This window comes from Sipha flava, unplaced genomic scaffold (genome assembly GCF_003268045.1).
Source record: "Sipha flava isolate LNK unplaced genomic scaffold, YSA_version1 101_pilon_pilon, whole genome shotgun sequence".
NCBI classification, from domain to species: Eukaryota; Metazoa; Arthropoda; class Insecta; order Hemiptera; family Aphididae; genus Sipha; species Sipha flava.
The window spans coordinates 129416-152429 of record NW_020271715.1 but is presented as its reverse complement, the minus strand read 5'-3'; the positions used below and the strand labels follow the sequence as shown (position 1 = coordinate 152429).

At 31.6% G+C, this 23014-nt stretch overlaps 1 protein-coding gene across 3 annotated transcripts in view; it reads left to right on the top strand.

The window, feature by feature from the left end:
- Positions 1 to 4825: 4825 nt before the first annotated feature.
- The window catches only part of LOC112681176 (collagen alpha chain CG42342), a 106841-nt gene continuing 88652 nt past the window's right edge, over positions 4826 to 23014 (top strand). Inside the window, exon 1 of one of the 3 annotated variants that reach the window (XM_025551439.1) lies at positions 4826 to 5722. In XM_025551439.1, the coding sequence (XP_025407224.1) occupies positions 5437 to 5722 (286 nt within the window). In that variant the 5' untranslated portion in view covers positions 4826 to 5436. The remainder of the gene's footprint in view (positions 5723 to 23014) is intronic. The other 2 variants (XM_025551452.1, XM_025551446.1) reach the window with 2 other exon arrangements.

Here is a 23014-nt window from a genome sequence, read left to right as displayed (position 1 = left end):
TATCTCTCAGTTAGTTTAGCATCGCGGTTTTAATAAGAAATATTGGAATTTAAAAACTAAATTATAACGTATTCAGTTCTTCAAATTAGACATTGAATAATCGTCGTAATTAATTTTTAACTGAAAAATCTAATATTTTCAGATATGAAAACTCTGTAACATTATCTAATTACAGAACTTTAATAAATAATATTGCTAGAAGTTTTGATCATTTATTGTATCTGATACTACAACGTGTTCAATGATAAGAAAAGGTGGGTGGTTTGGTTATTTGAGTAAACACATATACTATGAATTATCTTTCAGTTTTTTCTTTCACATACAATAACTGTTTATTAAATGTTTAATAAAAAATACACGATTTTGATGATACATCTACATATTAATATATACAATTATCATAATTATAGTTTATTTGACATAGCAGAATAAGTGTTGATAGCGGTTAAGTTTATAGGTGTTAATTTTAAAGGCGTAAATTGTAATCGTCATGAGAACAATAAAATATTGAAATACAAGAGATGATAGATAGATAGAAATAATAACGTTAGGATAAAATTACTTGAAATAGTTAAATTACCTATAAGTATGTATTGATCGTTCTACGAGGAACATATTATTATTATATACATAATTACGGTTCATATTTTCGAGACGATGATGGTGTAAAAAACTCAAATCATACGATAGGTATTAAACTTTTGCATCAAACACATAATAGTTTAGAGTTCCTTTATATTGTATAGCCCCCCTTCACTAATATTTAACTGTTTAAATTGTAATAATACTTATGAGTAGAAGTGCTAGATATTCAAGTGCCTTATGTACTCAGATACGCGATTTTATTTACCCTCGCTGTATAGTTGCAGTGTATGCAAATAACAACATAGTCGTTATATCTCTGTTGAATACAAATATTTATATTTAATTATGTATCGTGGCTATACAATTTTAAATTGATTTATAATGTGGAAGTAAATATGGGGTTCACACGAAAAACATTACCATTTTCTGCGGTTGAAAAATTTAGTTCCGATTATTATAGTGTATATTATACTGATAATGGCCACGAGATTGCATATGTAAAGAAATAATTATTTTAAATAAATCATTGGCCCACAGCGTGGTATAAATCGTAAAAATCAATAATTATATTACAGCACTTAAAAAAAAAATTGTATACAAAAAAATGTTGAAAACCCGTATTACATCATTAAGAATTACGTATTAAAATTAATCATATTACAATGATATTGTTATTTGAAAATATATATTATCTTAGGACTGTGCGAATCAAAAATATTTAAGTACGAGGGAAATTAAACTATGGAAAATTGTATTTTAATTTAATTTTATATTATATTTGATAAAATAATAAAGTATAATATTGTTTATTTATTATGATCTCGGATTTAGTGTACCCAATTTATTTATCAGCTAAAACGACCATCATAACCCATACTGTCTTTATCTGTTTCCGACAAAAACCAAATAAAAAGAAGCATTACTGTCACACTTGTATATTTATACATATATATACACACACATGCGCTATTATACATCAGTGTTATAGTGTGTACAGGATGATTTCTAAACGACTTTATCTAGTGGCTTAGTGACAAATACGTGCATACATATTGTGACATTGAAACTCAATTTATAAATTCTGTAATTTCGTATTAATTAATTTATGTTTTGAAGTTATCAGATATCTTTTCGAATAACCATCATACAATACGTAGTATAAGAGTATCGGTTTTCGTGATATTGCTGACCCTATTTACTATAAAACACAGGGACACGTTGCAAAATATAGTTGTTGAATGCATATATTAGATAATTAAGATTATTTAATTGTTTTGATTGTTTTTTCGATACCTAAATAAACGGATTTTAAGAAAATCGTTAAATGGCATTTGGAAATTATATTAATACTACGTTCTTTTTTTAGCTCTCTATAATGTTCAAATAACACGTGAAATGTATTAAAAAAAAAAAAATAATGCATTTAAGTAGTATGAATCTTATCGAAGATCAGTAATAAATGATACGTCCAATCGTAATTGACACTTAAGTTTGTTAAGTATTAACAATTCAGTAAAATAAATAAATTATTACGTATATTATTTACTCTAAGAAAAACGCGGAAATAAAAATTATTATTACTTTTGCACATATATTATATTTATTTATATATATTTATTAGCTTAAATTTATTAATATGATTGTATATAAATAAAATTAATGTGATGATGCGATTATTTATGGCATAATACAATATTATGTTTTATGATTTACAGTAACCTAAATCAGAACGATTGATTACGTTTGTGCAATCTCATCATCGCGCGGACGAGATGAATCAATTTCGATTGATAAAAATTAATATTATTTTGCTGAATGTGGCTTGTGGCTGAAACTGGTCATTTAATAGGGTAAATTATATGGGTACATTGATTCATAATTATATGGCGCAATTTCAAAACGTATACTAACATTTATAAGTCTATAATTAATGTACTTATAAATTATAATTCATTAGTTTTCCGCGTGATCTGTATTTATTATTTATGTATTTCAAAAATATGTTTTTCAGATAAAGATATTTAACGAAATGTTATATCAAGGAAAAAAGGAAAATCGTTATAAAAGTTTTTGGATGATTTTTTATTCAACACTTTCCAGAGGAATAAATTTAAAATTTGTAAGTGTTTGTATACAGTCAAGAATGTAATTGTATGCGATTAAGATTAGGTATGAGGAGGCAGATTTATCTGGGTGGTTTTCCTAAAATTGATTCGGTAGGAAAAAAATGTCACCAAATAAAATCAAAAGAAAAAGACGTAGGTATACAGGTGTGTATAGTGTGGCCTTTGAGTTTGAAAGACTAAATTGCAAAGTCGTTAGATATGTCACTTGGCCGAACGACGGAGCCTTGAATGAGTTATAAAATTGTGTCTTGACAAATATAGACAATACATATTGTCACATTGACCTATCAGAAAAATCGCGTTATATTGAATGAGGTTGTGTTTGGGCGTTTGTCATGAAAGATAATTTCACGTGTTACCAATTGATCGAATCAGACGTATTAACCTATGGGCTTCAAGTCATAATTTAGGGCATGGAGATTAATATTGTAATTCGTTTTTGTCTAAAAACGGAATCGAATCTCTAAACTAACCAAAAAACCACAATCGCCTTAAAATAAATAAAAACTAATTTTAATAACTTGTCATAATACTTTTAAGCGGTATTGTTAGTAATAATTATTGTTACATAACACTTGAAGGGCCACACGAGTTCAATGTACTGTTGAACTATAAATTCCGAGTATTAATTACGCGAGTAAAATACAATGATGCCGGTCTTATTCTAACGGGCAGTGCAACCCAAGTAGAGTAGTAGGAAAAATCAAAAGGACAGTTAACTTTATGAATCTGGGTACCTTACAAAAATATAATTTTCCTTATAGAATGATTGAATTTCTACTGAGTATTTAAAATTTATAAACCTAACTTAGTACCTAATGAGTAATAATTATGTAAGTTTACAATCTTTGCTGCTCCGACGATTGATTAATCTATGAAATTTAAATTTAAATAGTGGTATACGTATAACGGAAAAGATCCGTATTATTTTTTAATATTATAACACGCGATAGTCAAAATTCTAAAATATCAATACACAATTTATTTGAGGAGGGGGTAATTATTATAATCCAAATAAATTTCATGAAACAAACTTTTCAGTGTATTTGGACAGTAGATAAAAATCCTTAGAATAAGCCGTGCAATTATGTAGTTGATGCAACGTTGATACGATGTGCACATTATAAAATACGTTTAAATAATATAGTATAATATACTAATACGTTAAAAAGTATGCGGGAAGGGAATCGCGTATAACAGTGATCCGTGGTCTAGAAGGACGATGGGGAGATGGCTCGGTTCCCCGTTTTACCGTGTATGAAGGTTTCAACACCTCCCCTGGAATCATGTCATCGCAGGAAAGTGTCTTTCTCGTCCGCGCATGTATCTATGCACATCTACACGCAGTGGCGTGTTACGCGGTCGGCGATGCGATCACCTGGGAAATCATCGCGAGTTTGCGCGCCGCCGACGGTTTTCGCGACAATAATATTTCCATGGTTGACGTTTTTTGTTCGCACGCGACACACGAGGGGGTAGCTTCTGCGTGACATGGGTTGCAGCAATTGGTCTCGGCTGCGGGGTGCGGAACTCGAAGAGATCATTGAATGGCAACTGATTTCTTCGTCTCACCCCCACGCCTCACCAGCCACTGCGGTCCTGCGGTTGACGTGCACTCGTTTACTAAGGACGACCGTCCCCGGAGGGACCCGTTCGAATTTTATTACAATACATAAACGCATGTGTGTGTGTACACACATAAGGTGAGGTAAGCACACGCGCGTGTCGTTCACGGCGCGTTATTACGATAACGGTACACAATATAAGTATTGATAATGGTACGTAATATATTGGCGCGCGCGTGCGACGACCAACTCGTGCCCGTACGTACGAGTTTCTGCGCAAAAGTGTGTGTACATATGTGCCCGTACGCGTACGCTATGCGATGTACAACCCTCTCGAGTCGAAAAGTAGAATTTTTTTCCCTTATTTTTTTCACTTTTTTTTCTCCCTCCCCCCTCCCCGAAAAATTATAATATGTTTTACGCGCTCACCTCACACGGTCGTCGGGCTGCGGCGGCGGTCGCTCCGGGCCCCACCCCCCGAGCCGACCCTCGTGCCCCCACCGTCGCATGGCCAACGGCGGCATCCGAGAAGACCGACCGACCGCTGCCGCCGCCACTCTTCTTCAGTCAGTACTCGCACGCCGTACCTGTTCGTCAGTGCATCGTGCTCGTTTCTATTACATCGTGTCGCCACCGTCGTGTTTTACGTATTCTACGTGCACGCATGGTGTTAATATTTTTATAATTTTCACGGCAGTGCGACTTTTACGAAACTTTCTCATAATATATTACGATTCGATTACATTTTTATTATTTTTATATTATTTTTATTTTTTTGACTCGTATTTTTTTTTTCATCCGTTTAATCGTCTCTGCGTCAAAGGCGGCGACAGATAGCGAGCGCGCATCGCACGACCCCCATAACAACGCGTTGTAGTGAATCGCGTGATATTTATATCGGTTTTCGTTCGATATCGATATCGATATATTATATAATATTATAATATCTGTTAAAATGTTCGAACCGGTGTCGGTGGTAGGATCCCGCGGGAACTTCCAGCAGATCACTTAACGGCGTGGCGAGAGCACGGGTAGTGTGAAGAACGGACGCGAAGGATAAGAAAAGGATAGGCGTGTAATCGACGACGACGACAACTATCAACACCACGAGGACGACGACGACGACGACAAAACCGTTCGGGAGTCCTGCTGCAGCGCACATGGCGGCCGGCACTACGGTCGAACGACAGCAGACAGCGGCGGTCCGGCGAGCGTCCGCGGTCGCCCGGTGGACCGGGGCCGCGGCGTTGTGCCTGACGGTCGTGGTGTACGTGTGGCACGTGCACGGCACTATGGAACGCCGAGTGGCCGATCTGGAAGCCGCGGTGGCCTCCATGCAGCGGCAGCTGGCCGACGGTCCGTCCGGCATTACGGTCAAAGGACTAGACCTGCAGCCGCTCAGGAACAAGCGGGACGCGACGTCTGCACAGTGCTTGTGCCCTCCCGGTAAGTGCCGTTTTTTTTTTTTTTTTTGTCCACGCGCGACGATTGTTATTTTAACCCGACGAAGTGCAGTGGCTGTATGTTGCGCTCGATGCACGTCCGGTATGCGTGGCCGGCGACCTTGACTGCTACTGCTGCGGTCGTCCGTGGCTTACGCGTACGTCCGTTTCCCCGTCGCCGTGTCACGCCGCTTCTTAGACCATTATTACCGAGTGATGCGATGTGTAACGCGCATGATAATGACACATCGCTATGGCACATCTAGTGGCGCCCAAATAATTGGGACGTTTTTTTAATATTTTTCTATCAAGTATTCCATCACAATTGTTCTCACCTACCCCCGTCCGAACAACAACAATAAAAATAAGTTGTACCTCTTTAAATAATTTACCACGGGCCTTGATTACTTTTCCATTGGCACGTATTGCTTGCCGTGTCGTAGAGAGCGCATATTTGTACTATCACGTTGTCTCGAAGAAACAAGCGCGTTGTATTTATAATCTTAAATAATTTGAAGTTTGAATCATATCTTTCGGGGTGTGATATACTTACTCCTGCAGTCCTATCGAACACCGTACCAGTTGTTGACTCGACCGCTTTGGTACTGTCCGTGGGACGATACGGGTAAGAATATCATACGAACGTTCACTTTTTATAGGAATCGTCTGCGTATGAATTTGGTTTTTTCACGCATCCTGTTAAAGCTCCTTGTTTGCGAATCGATATTCCGCCGATGACCATCAATTGATATGTAAATATTTAATACATTGAAATCGTAATACTGTTTTATTGCATCGCTTTCCATTCGTGGTAATAAAAGGAAAAATCCCCTGAAATGTGCCAAAGAGTAAATATATCAATAATAAGGTGGATAGATTCTGTCCTTCCGAATCTTCGCAGGACTTCTACCCTTCTAGCTTCTCCCGATTACTGCGCGTACAACGCAACTGAATGTAAGTAGGTCCCAGCGGCTGATGATGATAATGGCAGGACAAATGGTTTTTTACCCTTCACGTCAGGGTTTTTGAACTTTGAGTCTTGCGGACACTCGTAGGATCGAAGCGCTGCTCAAACAATAGCCACCAATTATTACGGTGGTGATCGACCGGTATTACGACACCACTCGCGATTGTCTGCATGCTTGTACGCAACTAGTATTTTAGTCTATAGTCGAAAATGACTTGCTCTTCCTATATTATTATAATATGCAATGCGCAAGACAATACTCGCGCGCATCCTTGGCTTCAGTGTGCCACGATCATAATCTCGGCTAAGATTATTATTAATGTTTGCCGGCGTTGAAATTTGAAACGTTAATGCACCATGGTACCGATGCGCATGTACAAGTATCCGCGTGTAAATATGTACCGGCTTTCGTATGTATTCGTTCGTATTTGGTGTGCGTACATGATTTATGAAATCTGTCTTATGATTGATAGGACAATTAGATACGTCCGTATATAGACGGTAAATCTGTGAATCACGTCGATAATACTCACTGTAATGATCGTCGAAATCGCGTATTGTTGTTAAACATTATAATATTATATTACAACGTAATATATTGTATTTCGACATTATTGTTGGTTTGATTTTTACTTATTATATGTTTAATATTGGGCGAGAAAACACGCGGAATTTATTCTTACAAAAAATGTAATACCAAGTCACGTCACTTTATACACACATATATAACTCATGTTTCGGGGCGTTGGGCGTTTTAATCTTGTTTCGTTCCGTTTTAATTAATTTTTATTTGTTTCTATTATCGCGCGAAAAAATCTTTAAATTCTCATTTATATAATGTGTCAACACATTTAATCGAAGTTATTTTGTGTGAACTCATAGTACTGATATAATTTAATCTTTAAGAAAGAAAAAGGTTGAAATTATCAATTTAGAAACATTTATAGTTATTGCTGTTTTAGTTCGATTTTTAATTTTTCAATAATAATAGTAACTCTGCATAACTGCTGTATTTTGACATATACAATTTTCTCATAACCATTTTAATTAATATGGTAGGCATTTTATGGGATTAAAATTATTTAATATAACTGGATGTTGTAATTAAAAAGTGGCTGTAGTTTTAGAAATATTTTAGCTGTCAGTTATTTATTTCCTCCATACTTTACCAATGGTTACTTATCGAATCACTAACAGTTTTCAACATCGAGCCTCAAAAATCTCCGTTCAAAAATGTACTATTTACAGTTGTTGTGGTTTTCACGCGGTACGTGTTATCTGATCGTCAATAATAATAGTAATAATAAAAAAAAAAAATGACTTCGCGCACACGGTTCTTCGTTGTCTATCTGAATGAAAATATAAAATGGGATGCAAATCAGGAAAAAAGAGCCCCCCAGGATTTTGGCAAATGCCCTGGGCGTTTTTTGATTAATCGCCGTTACCTCCTCTATCGAGCTCCCCACCGACCTACATGTTTTATGGTCCGTGAAAGACATCGTCCGAAATCAAAACAACCCACTCCTTCCTAACAGACTAAACCTTCATTCCCCTTTTCCTCGTTCATAGTTACATCACATAACGCGTTCATTATCATATCCCTGAAATAGAGAGAGGAGAGAGAGAGAGAGAGAGAGAGGGAGAGACTGATAGGGGATTAATAGAGAGGAAGAAAGTTATGTTACTTTAGGTGAGAATACACGATCAGTTCTGCACGTATACGCTTACTCTCTCTCTCTCTCTCTCTTGAATATACTCACGTATATTTATTATTTGATCAACTCACATGCGTGACCCGTATATTATTATTATTGTTATGATGGAAATCAATAAAAACCGGTCGGACAAAAAAAATCCACTCGTACCCGCGTTCCCTCCGCGGACGACAACGCATATACCACGAGACGACATCGTTAATGGTGTGGCGTCGTCGGTGAGTTTGTTGTCAAACACACAAACTGTACACTGGCACACCGCGTGTGTACGCGAGAGAATATATACACTATTATGTGTACACTTATATGATGATTGGGGCGAATGTTTCTTTTTGTCAGTATCGGTTTTTTGTTTTTTTTTTTTTTGTTCTCTGTTCGTACAGCGTTCTCCTCTCCGAACTCCACCGTCGATCAACCCCTCGATGGGCTTACACCTATACGATATACACACAGTACACACGGTACACACACACGCACACACACACATACATATACACACACATTTATATATATACTTAAATGTATCCCCTGCACACCGCTGAATATATCATCCCTTGCCACCGCTTCTTTCCGTCGTCCCGAATATGCCAATTATATATGTATAGGCGTATAAGCGGCGTGACAATAGAAATGCAAGCGGCGACGGACGGCATCTGGCGTGCACCTATACATCGGGTCATTGTAACGAAAAGCGTGTGTGACTGAGAATATTCGATGTCGAGTTTGGATAGCGAAAATCGAAAATGGACAGTTAGGTATACTCACGTGGTCGGGCGCCATACGTCGAAAAATGTTCTCTCCAGTGATTTATAATATAAACGTATCTACGAGTACTGTATTGTATTATAACGCGTGTTATTCACTGCAAGACGAATTAACAGGACCACAAGAGCTGGTCGCCCTCCGAACGTATTATGTGGCTACCGTCTTCATTGATGACCGTCGTCGATGAGGGTCCAATCCGTGCGTGTCGAATCCGCAAAAATCTGACAGCCCTCAGGTCGAGTTTTGCGTGCCCACTGTAGCACATGTATTTTGGATATGTATGTTGACGACAATACGAAGATTTTTAATCATACGTACGACTTACACACACACACACACACACACACACACACACACACACACACACACACACACACACACACACACACACACACACAAAAGTTCAAGAATATCGATTATATAGTGCTATTGTATTAATATATCACTCGAATCACGTATAAATATGATATACGAATTTATTAGCTGCAGAGCTCCTTCATATATACGGGGACGTTGTGGTTTTCAACACGTGATAGTGCGAACATTTATAGTACAACTTATTTAATAATCATCCATACTTATATAATATACTATTATTTGTTTTTTTACATATATATTAATTCATCGTATCATACCAAATAATAAATATTTCGAACTGCACTTTTCTGTTCAAAAACATTTTAATTTCATTAATCCTGGGGAATTTCGGATGTACATGTGCAAGACAATTATTTAAGTAGCCCTAGGCCGCTTGGTATACTTGTATATATATATAGTTCTTTGAGAACCTTCGTTACATTAATGTCGTGGGTCACGTGTTTTAGATATGTGATATTATTGTTCGCGACGAATAAAAGAATACTACTGTTCGGAGATCGATTATTTTGCCATCCATTTGCTTCTGTGCTTTGAGAATTTTGACCTCATACAGAATATCATATTATATACATATAGGTACTCTGATACTTCATTATGAATGGAAGCTTCCAAATGGCCAGTTGACGGATGTCTTTGTCCTCTGATATTGTTTTTATTCGACTATAGTTTTTCTTTGAGTGCGTCGTATTATTTTATTTTACTTGCAAGTTTTCCCATTAATGCGAGTGAAAAGTTGACTTTGAATTTAAATAAACTCTATTGGACTTTTTATTTTTGTTTTGGCATATTTTATACAAAAAAGGTTTTACATAATATTATGAATATAGGGTTTCTTGGAGGTATTCTTACGTAGTACAAAATTTAACAATGGCGAAATTTCGTTTCGTGTAATTTCATAAATTCATTGGTCGTTGTTGTTTTTATGTACTTAACATATATTTAGTAACTATACTCGTACATATATGTTTTTATTTTACGGATACGTAATTTACCCATAACCCATTTAAAAACGCATTTTATTTTTTCTTTGGATAAAGCTCATTAAATGTATTAATAGGATTTAAATATTTGTATATTCATTTTAAATAAATGGGTTGTTGATATAGTCCAGAAAAAATCAATCATGCTAATCTAGGTTATTCTACTACTATGATGTTTTTACAGTAAAATATAAATTACTGCCCTCCGGTTTCTGTAGACTCAACGGTTTAGGATTCGTTTATGGACAAAAATTAATTAAGTTAATTTAATGGTCTGGGTATCTGTCCACTTTTTGCTGGTTTAAATTTCCTTGTTCATTATATAATACTTATTATAATATGTTTAATAAGAAAATTCAAAATAAAAGTAATATTATTAAAGTTTATTATTATTATTTTATTTAATATTGAATAACCGCTCGGCATTATTACTGTGTTTATTTTTATTTTATGATGTTTAACTCATCAATAATTTGTTTTATTTATTAATGCTCATTGTATTTTAATTTTTTTTTTTTTTGAGTTATTATAAATATTATTTATGCAAAAATTTAAAATTGTTTGTGGATAACGGATGTAAAATCATTAGTTAATCATAAGATCTATCCGACACTTGTTTATTGTATGATATATCGCTGTCAAGTATTATGTTTATTTTTAATTATTGCTGGATCTCGTTTTAGTAAATCATGACCAATATATTATTATAATAACTTGATTACTTCATCGCTAAAAAATTGTATTGAAAATATTTTTTTAATCGTATTGAATGAGTTTATTTGGAAAATAATATTAGTTATGTACACAGTACATTGTTTAATACTCGGTCATTCTATTGGAGTTATGTATATTTATAATTGTTATTTTGTTCTGATTAACAATTTAGAAATTTGATAAACTCAACATTTACTCGTTGGTTTTAAATTTATATATTTGTAGTATATTTTCTAAACATTGAAATATAAGTATATTCCGTGAAGAGTGGAAAATAGTAATAGATGTATGAATAATTAAGATTAATCTTGTATTTGTCACTATAAAATAAACCTTGTATAAACCCTATGCATATTATAATCAAAATATTTTATCAACACGTTACTTTTTATTATTACATATATATGTATATATTTTTTTAATGTACGGTTTACACTTTTCAATATGTATATTATTATAATAGATATGTTATTCTGAACATCGCTTTTTCGTCCATTGGAGTGTTATGTCGGTTTCGCTCAGATTTGCCCAAAAGGGTTGTCTTTGTATATTATTTTCATAAATTTAGAGTCCTTAAAGGCGTGTGTCGTAACAAATTACCATACACTCCGATATTGGCATCTATATGCGTGTAAAAACCCTCGTATGTATTGTGATAGATTTTCGAAGTTTCATGTGTAGCGCCGTACAATATTTTATTTACTAACGATAATAAAAAATAAACAAATGGATGTTTACAATACTCGCATACGTTATTATTATGTAGTATAAGTATAATATGCCTATATTATACTGTATATTATACACTGGGTTTTATTTTTATACATCGAAGAATTTTTGTTGATGCAAACCAGACTTTTGATTTTCACTTCAATATGTATGTCTATATACGGCAAGCTGTACACGCGCAGTCCGCGGTATATTAATGAAAACAACGAAATCATTATTGTTTCAAATGGTGCGCATGGATATATTACCGTAAATCATTCGCACGGTTTATAAAATATACGAAATCAAAATGAGGCGTTCGAGTGCATAGTATTTATAATGTTAAGTATAATAATAAAAAATTAGAAATACAATAAACCGTATAGGTAACGTAATATGACTAATAAAATTGTTAGTATATTGATCGCGAAAGGTTTTTTTTAACAGCGAAGACAATAATTGTGAATTATTTTTAGCAAATGAGTTAATTTTTTATTAGGTTATATGAAAATTAAAAACAATTACTATTAAAATAATTTACGTTTACGTTTTAAAATGTAAAATATTATTCAAAAATAATATTTTAATAATATATTCATAATAAGAGAAGAAAAATGTATTTCAATTAACCTCTGTTTTAGAATGAACGTAGTAGATTTGTCCAAAACGTCGATGTATGATTTTTGTTACACAACATTCTAAAAAAATAAAAACTTTTAGGTAAATTTGAAGACAAACGTAACAAAAAAAATAATGGTGGGTTAGGTAAAACATCTAAGCCAGAATTACTAAATTTCTTACTTTTTGTGATTTTGAGTTGCGTTTGACAAACGTTGTCGTTTTATTTAATATAACCGTTTGTGTTACAGTTGTCTGTTATGTGTATACGTGTGACTTTACGCGCAGACTATGTTACACAAGCACGATTATTGTTTTTTCTTGCTATTTTTTCATTACTTGGGACCTTTGATGCACTTGAAAAGAAATATAAAAAAAAAAACTTGACATTTTAGAAACCACGTCTACACTTTTTGAAAATAATAAACATTCTTGCGATGTGCGTTATTCGATGATAAATGCACTGAATTGTGTGATCGAAACATTGTCCTCGCACGATTGAAACTCGCATTTTATTTCCAATACACACCAAAATCATTATGACGATAATATATTATCGTAATTTTTTGTCCCACTGATGGGATAATATTGAACGTATGAAACTACATTATTAATACATAATCGCGAATCGACGAGCAGAACAATTTACCCTTATCTGTCTATCTCAATTTAGGTATTTGTCTGTAGATTGGTGATGGGCAAGTTGAGTAGTATATAAATATGTATATGTATACATGTACTCATGATGTAAGGAATTGGGAATTTGACGTTATTTTTATTTTTTCGTATACTTTGACATTTCTGCAGGAATGATTTATGAAAGAACCTTTTCTAATACAAATTTAATTTAGAATTTTTTGTTGGTTGCTAAAATTCGTCTTATTGAAAATCAGCAATAGTTTCTCCATGTAGTCCTGCAATATTTACCAAAATTCGTTTGTTTCCGTTATTTTTCTTCTGTCAAAACTTTTCGCACTTTTAAAACCTATTTCTGTATCCTATTGGTTCGTACTGCAATCAGCAGTCATTGTCAGTGATTCTAGATCCGTCTCTACACATTTAATACTCTTGGGAATCAGCCCGTCAATAATTCTAAATCGGTTCGCGGTCCTTGTGAGAGGTGTGTGGATGATCGAAAAGGACGAAAATTAATAGTTTTAAGGGCTTCAATCACTGATTTCGGTATGGTCGCACGCGTCAATCTCTTCTCCAGTTCCAAATCAAACAGTACTCGTATGGCGGTTACAGGGAAGGGAGGGATTTTAATTGTATCACTGATTACCTGTATCCGGGATATGGTACACAACCGCTCATCCGTTCCCATGGCACAGTTATGTACACGTATTCAGAGTATCCCAATGCCATAACATCGACGGTTTTTTTGTCGTGCATGTTTGTACCTAAACCCGTATATGCGCTGAAATTAATAAATAAAAATACTCACAATAAAAATATATAAAAGGACTTACATAAAACTACCCCTGAGTGGTGAGAAAAAAGGATTATAAAATTGTAAAAAATAAAATATGGTCAATTTTTTAATGTATTTTATAGCTCTTAAAATCACTATACATACATTCTGTATACTTCACTGTATACTATAGGTACATAAAGTACTAGAATATTAATCAAAATGAAGAGACGGCATTTTTTTTTTGAAAAAGCATGTAAATATTAAAATTAGTTAAATACACATATAATAATTTAGTATATTATAACTTATCAACTATCATGTACTCTAGGTATAAATTGTTTATTCTAAATATATATTCGTTGAAGAGTACTAGAAAATAAGATCATTGAAAGTAACCTTTAATTTTGGAATCTATTATACTTATATATAATTTGAAATAATCATTAATTCATTAGACTTATTTTAGTTCCATGTTGCCCTTCGAGACCATCAGTGTTAGATTTATTGGTTGACTAGTTAATTGTAGGGTGTGTTGTAAGAAAGTATATACAATTGGCCACAATCCAATACATGTGTGAATAATGGTAGCGATTGTAATTTAGGGACCAGAAACTAACTTTATATTAGTTGACTGTAATTTTAGACATTTGTCAATTGTGTTAAGAATTACTAGGAAAATGTGGTATGTGCTTTAAAATAATTTAGAATGTTTTATTAATCTTTTTTTTTTTTTTGTGGCAGAACAGCTTAGACAAATTACTTATAGTCAAAATCAAGTCATGACCGATGAAAACGGTGTAATTCATTCATTTTCTTTCACCCGGTTTATCTACATTCCCTATTTATTGGGACATAGTGAGAATATATTTTAGTAACTAATCAAAAAATCGTAATTTTTATAGTTGACACCACATACCGGTCAAATGAGATTCCGTATGCAACTTCAACAATACAGTTTTAATATTATGTGAATACTGAGTGCTCTGGAAAATTGAGTTGGTACAAATGTTTGGTACGAATAACAAAATATATTTCCGTAAATTTATAATCGTTTTTTTTTTGTTTCAAAAACTCTATTTACACATTTACAGGGGGTAATATTTAGTGAATGCGCATAATATAATAGGACCGTATACAAGAATGTTTAATAAATACTACAGCGTCAACATACGCACTTGAACTCATAATTTCTCTTTAAGACTCGACTCTTTTAAATGGAACCTTCTCCTCTCCGGTTTAGGGCCTCGTTGATTTATTACCGTGATCCGACGAAAGCGTGGAGTGCAACTAAATAAGAGTAAATAACCCTGGTGTGCATAAAAGGACCATCTCGGCGGCCACACGGTCACACGACTAAAACAGCAACACAGTCCTTCGTTGTCGATGAAGAAAACAACGTAAATATTATCATTCGTACTATGCTCGTACGATTATCATATTTAATTTCTATTTTTTTTTTATTTTGTTTCACCTCAAACCAATACCGTGAAAAAATATTATCTTGGGTTATTGATACAAAGTACTACTTTAGGTGGAATCCTATAAAATCTATTCTATTCTATTATTTTATAGGACTATAAAGTTGTAGAGTAACTATATTATGTAAAATGGTCGGTATCCACGTAAAAAAATATTCAGAATATTACTCTACGTAATAACAATCGTATAATCATAATAATAATAAAACCTCCCCTTTTTTTAATTCCATAACACGTTCTCATACACCTCTATAATTATTATAGCTATTCAAATTTATTATGGCTTTATATAATTGTAATTAACACATTTTAATTTTAAGTTTCATGTACTTGTCAAAAATTTTTTTCACGCTCAACATTGACAATAAATTTCATATTTGTAATCAATTTGGTTTATATAAGTGATTGGCAGTTGTGTACTTTTCATTTATGTATTCAATATCATTTTAAATTGGATTTTTAATTTAATAATAATATTATAATAAATATAATTAATAATAATATAATTAATAATATTAATAATTATATAATTATACTCTTATATAAATTTCTGATCATTAGTAGATCCTAAAATTTCATATTCATAATACAGTTTCGGTTATAATTTTAGTATAAACAATTAGAGTTAAAATAAGTTTAAAATTATTTGGTAGTGTATCCTAAGTATATATAATATATGTATATTATTTTTAAAATGCTGATGATTTTACCAATTTATAATATTTCCTGACAATCTATTAATACTTTTGAAACTAAATACACTCGTATAACATAATGTTTCCTTTAATTTGTGTAAATATTTTTATTTTCAAAGAAACATATGATTCTAATAAAAAAAGCAAAATACAATTTTTTTTCGGAAATAATCTTGAACAAACTATTTTCGACAATAGTAAGATAAATTAATTAGTTTCATTGAAATGGTTGTAGTAGTCTCCAATTGTCTAATTTTCAACAAGATATAAGCAACAATTTTACTCCTTCTCTTCGAGAAAATTATCTTTGAAATCATTGCAATTGTTTAGATTTATGTGTATTTGTAAAGCAATATTTTACTTATAGAATTAAATTTTTATACATACTATATATATATATATATATATATATATATACTTAAGTATATATTCCATAAAACGGTAATTATCTTACTTTATATGCCTATATATGTTATTATTAAATAATAGTTAATATAATTTTAAGATTTAGTTCAAACTCGACTTTGAGAATTTTATATTTTTTATAGATTGATTTAATTGAAACGTTATTTATTTTAAAATATTTATGATGTGTAAATATTCATTAAATAGTTAAATAAAAAAATTATTTCAGTATGGCTATTTTGAATTCATCTTGAGAAATGATGATGATGAGAATTCTTTGTTGAATAATAAATATCAGGTAAAAACATAATCCATTTAAGAAAATTTAATGAATAAGCATTAAAAAAATGTAAGGGTTATCTCGTTTTATTTTAAATATTGAAATATATATATTTATATTGTACAGTTATCATTTTTATAACAATACTACTAAAGATTTTATTTAAATATCTTTGGTATTATAATATCAAACGTAAATATAATAATATAATTTGTACGATTTATATACCTAATGAAAAGCTAATGGATAAGTCAATTTTTATTAGATTATTTGAATAACTGTTTGTTCTGATAAAAATTGTATAATTGTATCACTAATCGAATAGGTATATTATAATACGGTATATGAAGTTGCATAATATTTCTTTCTGTTCATCTGCGTCAATTTCAGTGACTTTATACATAAAAAAAAGAAAAAGACGTGAAACTGAAAACGGTTTAATTAACTTGAAAGTTTTTATAATTAGTTGGCTCTAATAAGCCCCGTATACCCTTTTTATGACTCCTAAGTTTATGTGTAAGGCGCTGTATTATCATAATATGGTGACTTGTTTAATATTATTAAAACAAGTTTTCCAAGTAATAACTTGATTTGAATTTCGAAACTTACCTTGAACGTTATTATAAAGTCTAACGACTATTATACCTAGAACATTATTATTAACATGATGCACCGCCTGTCGTCGCTATTATCAGATAACACGATAAGTAATTCGAATGAAAATAAATATTTCTCTCACAGATCACATAATATTCAACTTAAAAAAAAAAATGCCTAGACTGATAGTGAACGATGAGATTGGTTTTTTTTCTTTGCTCCGATCTCCTCATTATGAGTTGCTACACTAAAGCTGAGTTTACACGGTGTCAGTATTATCATTTGATTACACCCTTTTATACTTATATTTTATATAGTACTGAATGTTGTGCAATGTAGTTTTTTTTTTGTGTAAACTTATGTGACAATTTTAATTTTCCAAATCTTAAAATCATGTCTGAAGAAGTAATTAATTCGATGATTAATGTTATTATTGAAATAATAGTTTTAAAACAAAAAAAGCGTACAGTAAAAAATAAGAGAGAATGGGTCAGAAAATGGATTCAAAGAAGAGATAAATTTGGTGTATCAAGTACATTAATTAATGAACATATTTTTTTAGTAGTTGACAGTGTGGTAGTAGTTGTTTCTACGATAGCAGTTGCTGTCACATTGTCAACTATCTAGCCGAGCTTGATCGTTCTACAGCTGACACTTGATAGCGTGACAGTGCTTATGTTTATACGATGGTACTTCTTAGACAGTAACTATCGTGACTGCGACTGTCCAGTGTTACTGTTACCGTACAAACGGGGCTTGTTATGAATAAACGTTATTTTACACGACTGTAATGATTGTATATTAAAATCGTCTGATGAGCGCAATTCAAATTAAATGGACGCAGAATACCATTTTTAATGATGCTCGGTTTTGGCTCACTTTGTTTTTCATCCCTCGGAGTTATTTTTCAATTTAAATTTTGTCGTTTTAATAATACGCTCGATTATAGTCTCGATTGCTAATTTTCACGTCGCCAAACTGACTATAGTCGCCGCCAGAAAGAGGGTTAGTAGGAGTGGACAAAAAGAGTGGATTTTGCCATCTGCGACGCCGGGTAAAGTTTTACTTGTGTGATTTAATTTAAACTCAATGCTCGTGGGAGTGTCCACAAGTCATATAATATTACACTAATATTGACTGAAGCAATGGTGGATGGTTTTGCGTTATCTTCTACACATATATAAAAAGTTTTAAAATTTATTTTTTTAATTTTCTTGATGATCTTGTACATTTTTCGTAAGACATATTTTGTCGTTGATAGTTTTCTGCATGAATTATGATAATTTTAGTCGTTTTACCGTTTATTCAATTATTATTCTTCCACATTAATTTTACGTACAGCGAAACACCGCTATCACAAAATCGAAATGTCAATAGAATTCTCATGTTGATAGTAACAAAAAAAAAAATTGGATCCATGGTGATTGTATTGTGTATAAATTATACAATACAATTTATGATGCATACTGTGCAGTCAAGTTAGTTGGGGTAATGCGGAGGAAAAAAATGAGGTCAATTGTTGACGGGTGGTTGATTATGTGTGTATGGTTTTCAATTTTATTTTATTTTTCGTTGTAGGGGTTGAGAAACGACCTGTTATCCTGTCGTTGTTATACTAAATTGACATGCAATACAAGAATAGGTACGCGATATTTATAGATGTTTGTTATCCTTTTCGTTCAGTATTGGTACAGGCTACAGTATGTAAGTTGTCATTTAAACGACTCTACACACAATTATATCTACAAGAGCGTTGACAGAAAAACGTTCTGTATATAATTAAATACTTTATTTTTTATTTTTATTCATTGTCACTTAAAATTTACATTCAGTCTATATAAGTAATTATTATAACAAAGCTATTATTTTGATGTACGATAGCGTGTCTGCAATTGATAATAATATTTCTGTTTTTATTTTGTTCGAAGAAGAACTGGTTTTCAAATGTTTTTTGCAAATATCACATTACTATCGAAAGCAAGATTATTCTATAATAAAATATGTATAAGTATGTGTATGTTAAAATCATTTTAGGTTAATGTAGTTTTTGTGAAAAAATTGAATGCGTAGTTCAACTCACAGTTTATTGTATATGTAAAAGAGATATTTATCAATATACAGTATGTATTTTATAAAATAAATAATGTATGGACTTTCTTAAATTTTAGATTATTTTGAAAAAAAAAGTTTATCATATAAATAAATATCGTTTAAATATTTATTTTTATACACCTGTAGTTTTACCTGTGACGTCCTGCTATGTGGAGAGAAGTTAAGATTCGAATGTTTATATTATTATTGGAAGTCCGTAGATAGAAACCACCCGCGTCATAGTTCAATAAAATAACGGACTAATAAAATCGACGATCAATGAATTATAAGATAAATGAAATTCGTGACCAATGGTACAAAGTGGACATTTTTGAAGAAAGTTTTAGTATTCATCAATTCATTGTCCATAGACCATTTTACCTTTACATTTAAGATATATATATATGTTATGGGCAATACGGAAAACTAGGCAATGTACACATTGCTCGGGTAATTTGGTCCTGCTCGGATAATTTGATCCTATCCGGGATATTTGTACCTTGAATAGAAATAAATTATTGTTACACCTTTAATAATAACTGTACAATAGTTTACTAATAATTGCTTATAGTTTTATTGTACTATAAAACAAAGTTTAATATATCAGTCTAATATTTCTTATTCACTATTTATATTCTTATATAACTAGAGGCCGGAATAATATTTTTTAAAAGCATAATAAAATATTATTATAAACTATTTATTGTTATTATAATTTATTATAATTTTATTATTAGTTAATACTTATTCATTCAATTTATTTATTTTTATTTATTTATTTTTTTATTTATATATATTAAATTATGAATAATATAAAGCAATTATATTTAATTTTAATAATTTTCTTTATATTATAAATATTTTAGAACTAAGTCTTAATATAAGTTATTATTAAATTATTGTTATATTAATATTATAATATTATTACATTTTAGAATTATTATTTATTTATTTACACAAAGCAAGTTGAAATGTCATTTAGAATTAAAAGTTCTGCCTCCTTTCTTGCACTTATATTTATTGATCTTACAAAGCTGTGTACAAGTGCATCGATTATATTCCTGTCCTAAATTAAAAAAGGCGTGGAACGCTTCTCGCAGTGAAAATAAATTATCAGGTATATCATCAATCTGAAAAAATTATTCTTCACAAATTTTATATTGGTTTCTGCTATATAATTAATACAGTTTTCCTTCAGTCGATTTCATAGAAGTTATATTTTACTGAAATATCACTTCTTTCTTATCTTAACGGTTCTTGTAGTACCTGAGCTGCCACAAGCAATCTTCTTCACCTTTCCCTATTCAATGCCATTATTTAATTTTTTCAATTGCGCGTTATTCCAATATTACCCGTAACACACACACACACACATATATAAATAATAACTAACAGTTAAATTAAGTATTCAATCACACTAGTGGTAACATTTTTCTGGCCATTTAGTAATTAGATATTAAATTTATGCATTTCGGTACAAGTGGCACTAAAGCCGAAAGTGTTTTCCAAGTGACACACACAATATAACGCTTAGTTCCAACTTTTATCCCTCATACCTTTTTTAATATTAATTATAAGAAAACATTTTGATTAATAATCGTTGCATATAATTATGATTTTACTTTTATCACACCAGTATATTATTCATAACAATGACGATATTTGGGCGATAATCAGACAAATTGTAATCATTAGAGTGAATTTTAAAATATTATTAAAATATTTTTAATAAAATGTTTATCACACTTTTCATGAAATATTATCAGCCTAATTTCATCAATGTTAAGACATGAGTAAAATTACAATTATCGCATTAAATGCATTTTATGTTATTTATATTATAATCATCATAAACATTATGTGTTTGTTGCTTGATGAACATAATTTTGATTAGTGTCGCTTAAACTTCATAAAATGTAATTAGCTCCTACCTTTTATAATATTTCTATTCATAAATATCACTTATGCTATAATTTAAAATTAAAATATTTTATTATTAAATTGTCAGGGGTATACTAGCACTTACGCGATCAAATGCTTTGACTGTCGGTTGTCCCAATTGTACACCATCTCACTCAGTCTTAAATGTCGTTTAGCTCCTTTTGTCTTTTACCAATCGATATTGGTAATAATTAATACTATTTTGTGTACCTATATTTGTAGAAAGTTTGGTAAATAAAACTAGTCGAAAAATTTTAAAACCTTTTCATTCTATAAAAACTTATTTGAACTTTAGAATTTTTATTATTCAAATAAAATAATTAACTTTATATTAATATTTTTCACGATCAAGAAAAATAATTAATTAAAATATTTTCAAACGCAACTTACATTTATACGAGTAAATATTGGTATAATGGTTGTTACTGCAGTTTCTCTTTACAAAATTTAAAGCATTTAGGTGACTTAAATATATTTAGGCTGTTACAGTCAATCAATAAACTTTTATTAAATATCAATTTAACATAGTGTTGAAATTAATTAAAAAAAATCGTATTTATGTATAAAATAATTGGTAATAATATGCATATAATTAAAGTATAACAACACGCAAGTGTATAAATATTATAATATGTAGTGTGAAACGCAAAGGTTGTACAAGAATATTAATGATGTATGCAGTAAGTATAACATTCGTATACGATGACGATCCTATTATCAAAGTCCGTAAAGCGTTAAAGCAAAACTATAATTGATTCCCGTTCCGAACAATTAGAATTTCGTTTCTGTTTTTTTGTATTTTAATCGGCAGCGCTTCGCGGTCTTTGTAAACTAAATGAGCAATAAAAAACAAAAAATAGAATGAAAAACGGGAACCGTTAAATCTTCGTATACATTTCTACCCCTCCATACCAAGTATTCACGTACACAGATAATATATATAGCATTTTGGGCTTGAACGAGAGTTAGTTGTAGAGAATAGACAAGAACAAATAAAGAAATGAAATTTAAATAAAACTATCGATTACGCGCGCGAGTGTAGACTTTTAATTTAATGCAATTTTCTTTTCGAGTTTTATTTCCGGGATACCACGGCGGTGTTGGAACGACAAAGTTTCTTCTCTACACCTGCCGTATACACCTTGAAACGTTTGCAATGCAATACCGTTCGGAATTACACCGAAGTTTATAGAGACGACCCTGGGGATATTTGTTATGATACCCCACGTTTATTTACAAGGCGCGAATTCGATTTGGTTGCAGAATGTGGTCTGCGATGACGTGAAAGCCTGATACGATGTGTCAGCATTCTTGTTCAACACGGTTGGCACGTAATCGAATTTCGTCGGTACCGTCGCGAGTTTTGCGAAATTAATCCGTCGCCGAATGAAAAGTTGTCATTCTTGTTGAACTGTCGATTACGGCTGACATACATTTTGAAATTATTATTGTTTTCCATCGGGCTCGTCGAACAATCGTGGAAAAATCTTGGAACAAAAAAAAAACGTAACAAGTTACCTACACGGTAATCGGACTCCTTGATCTCCGGA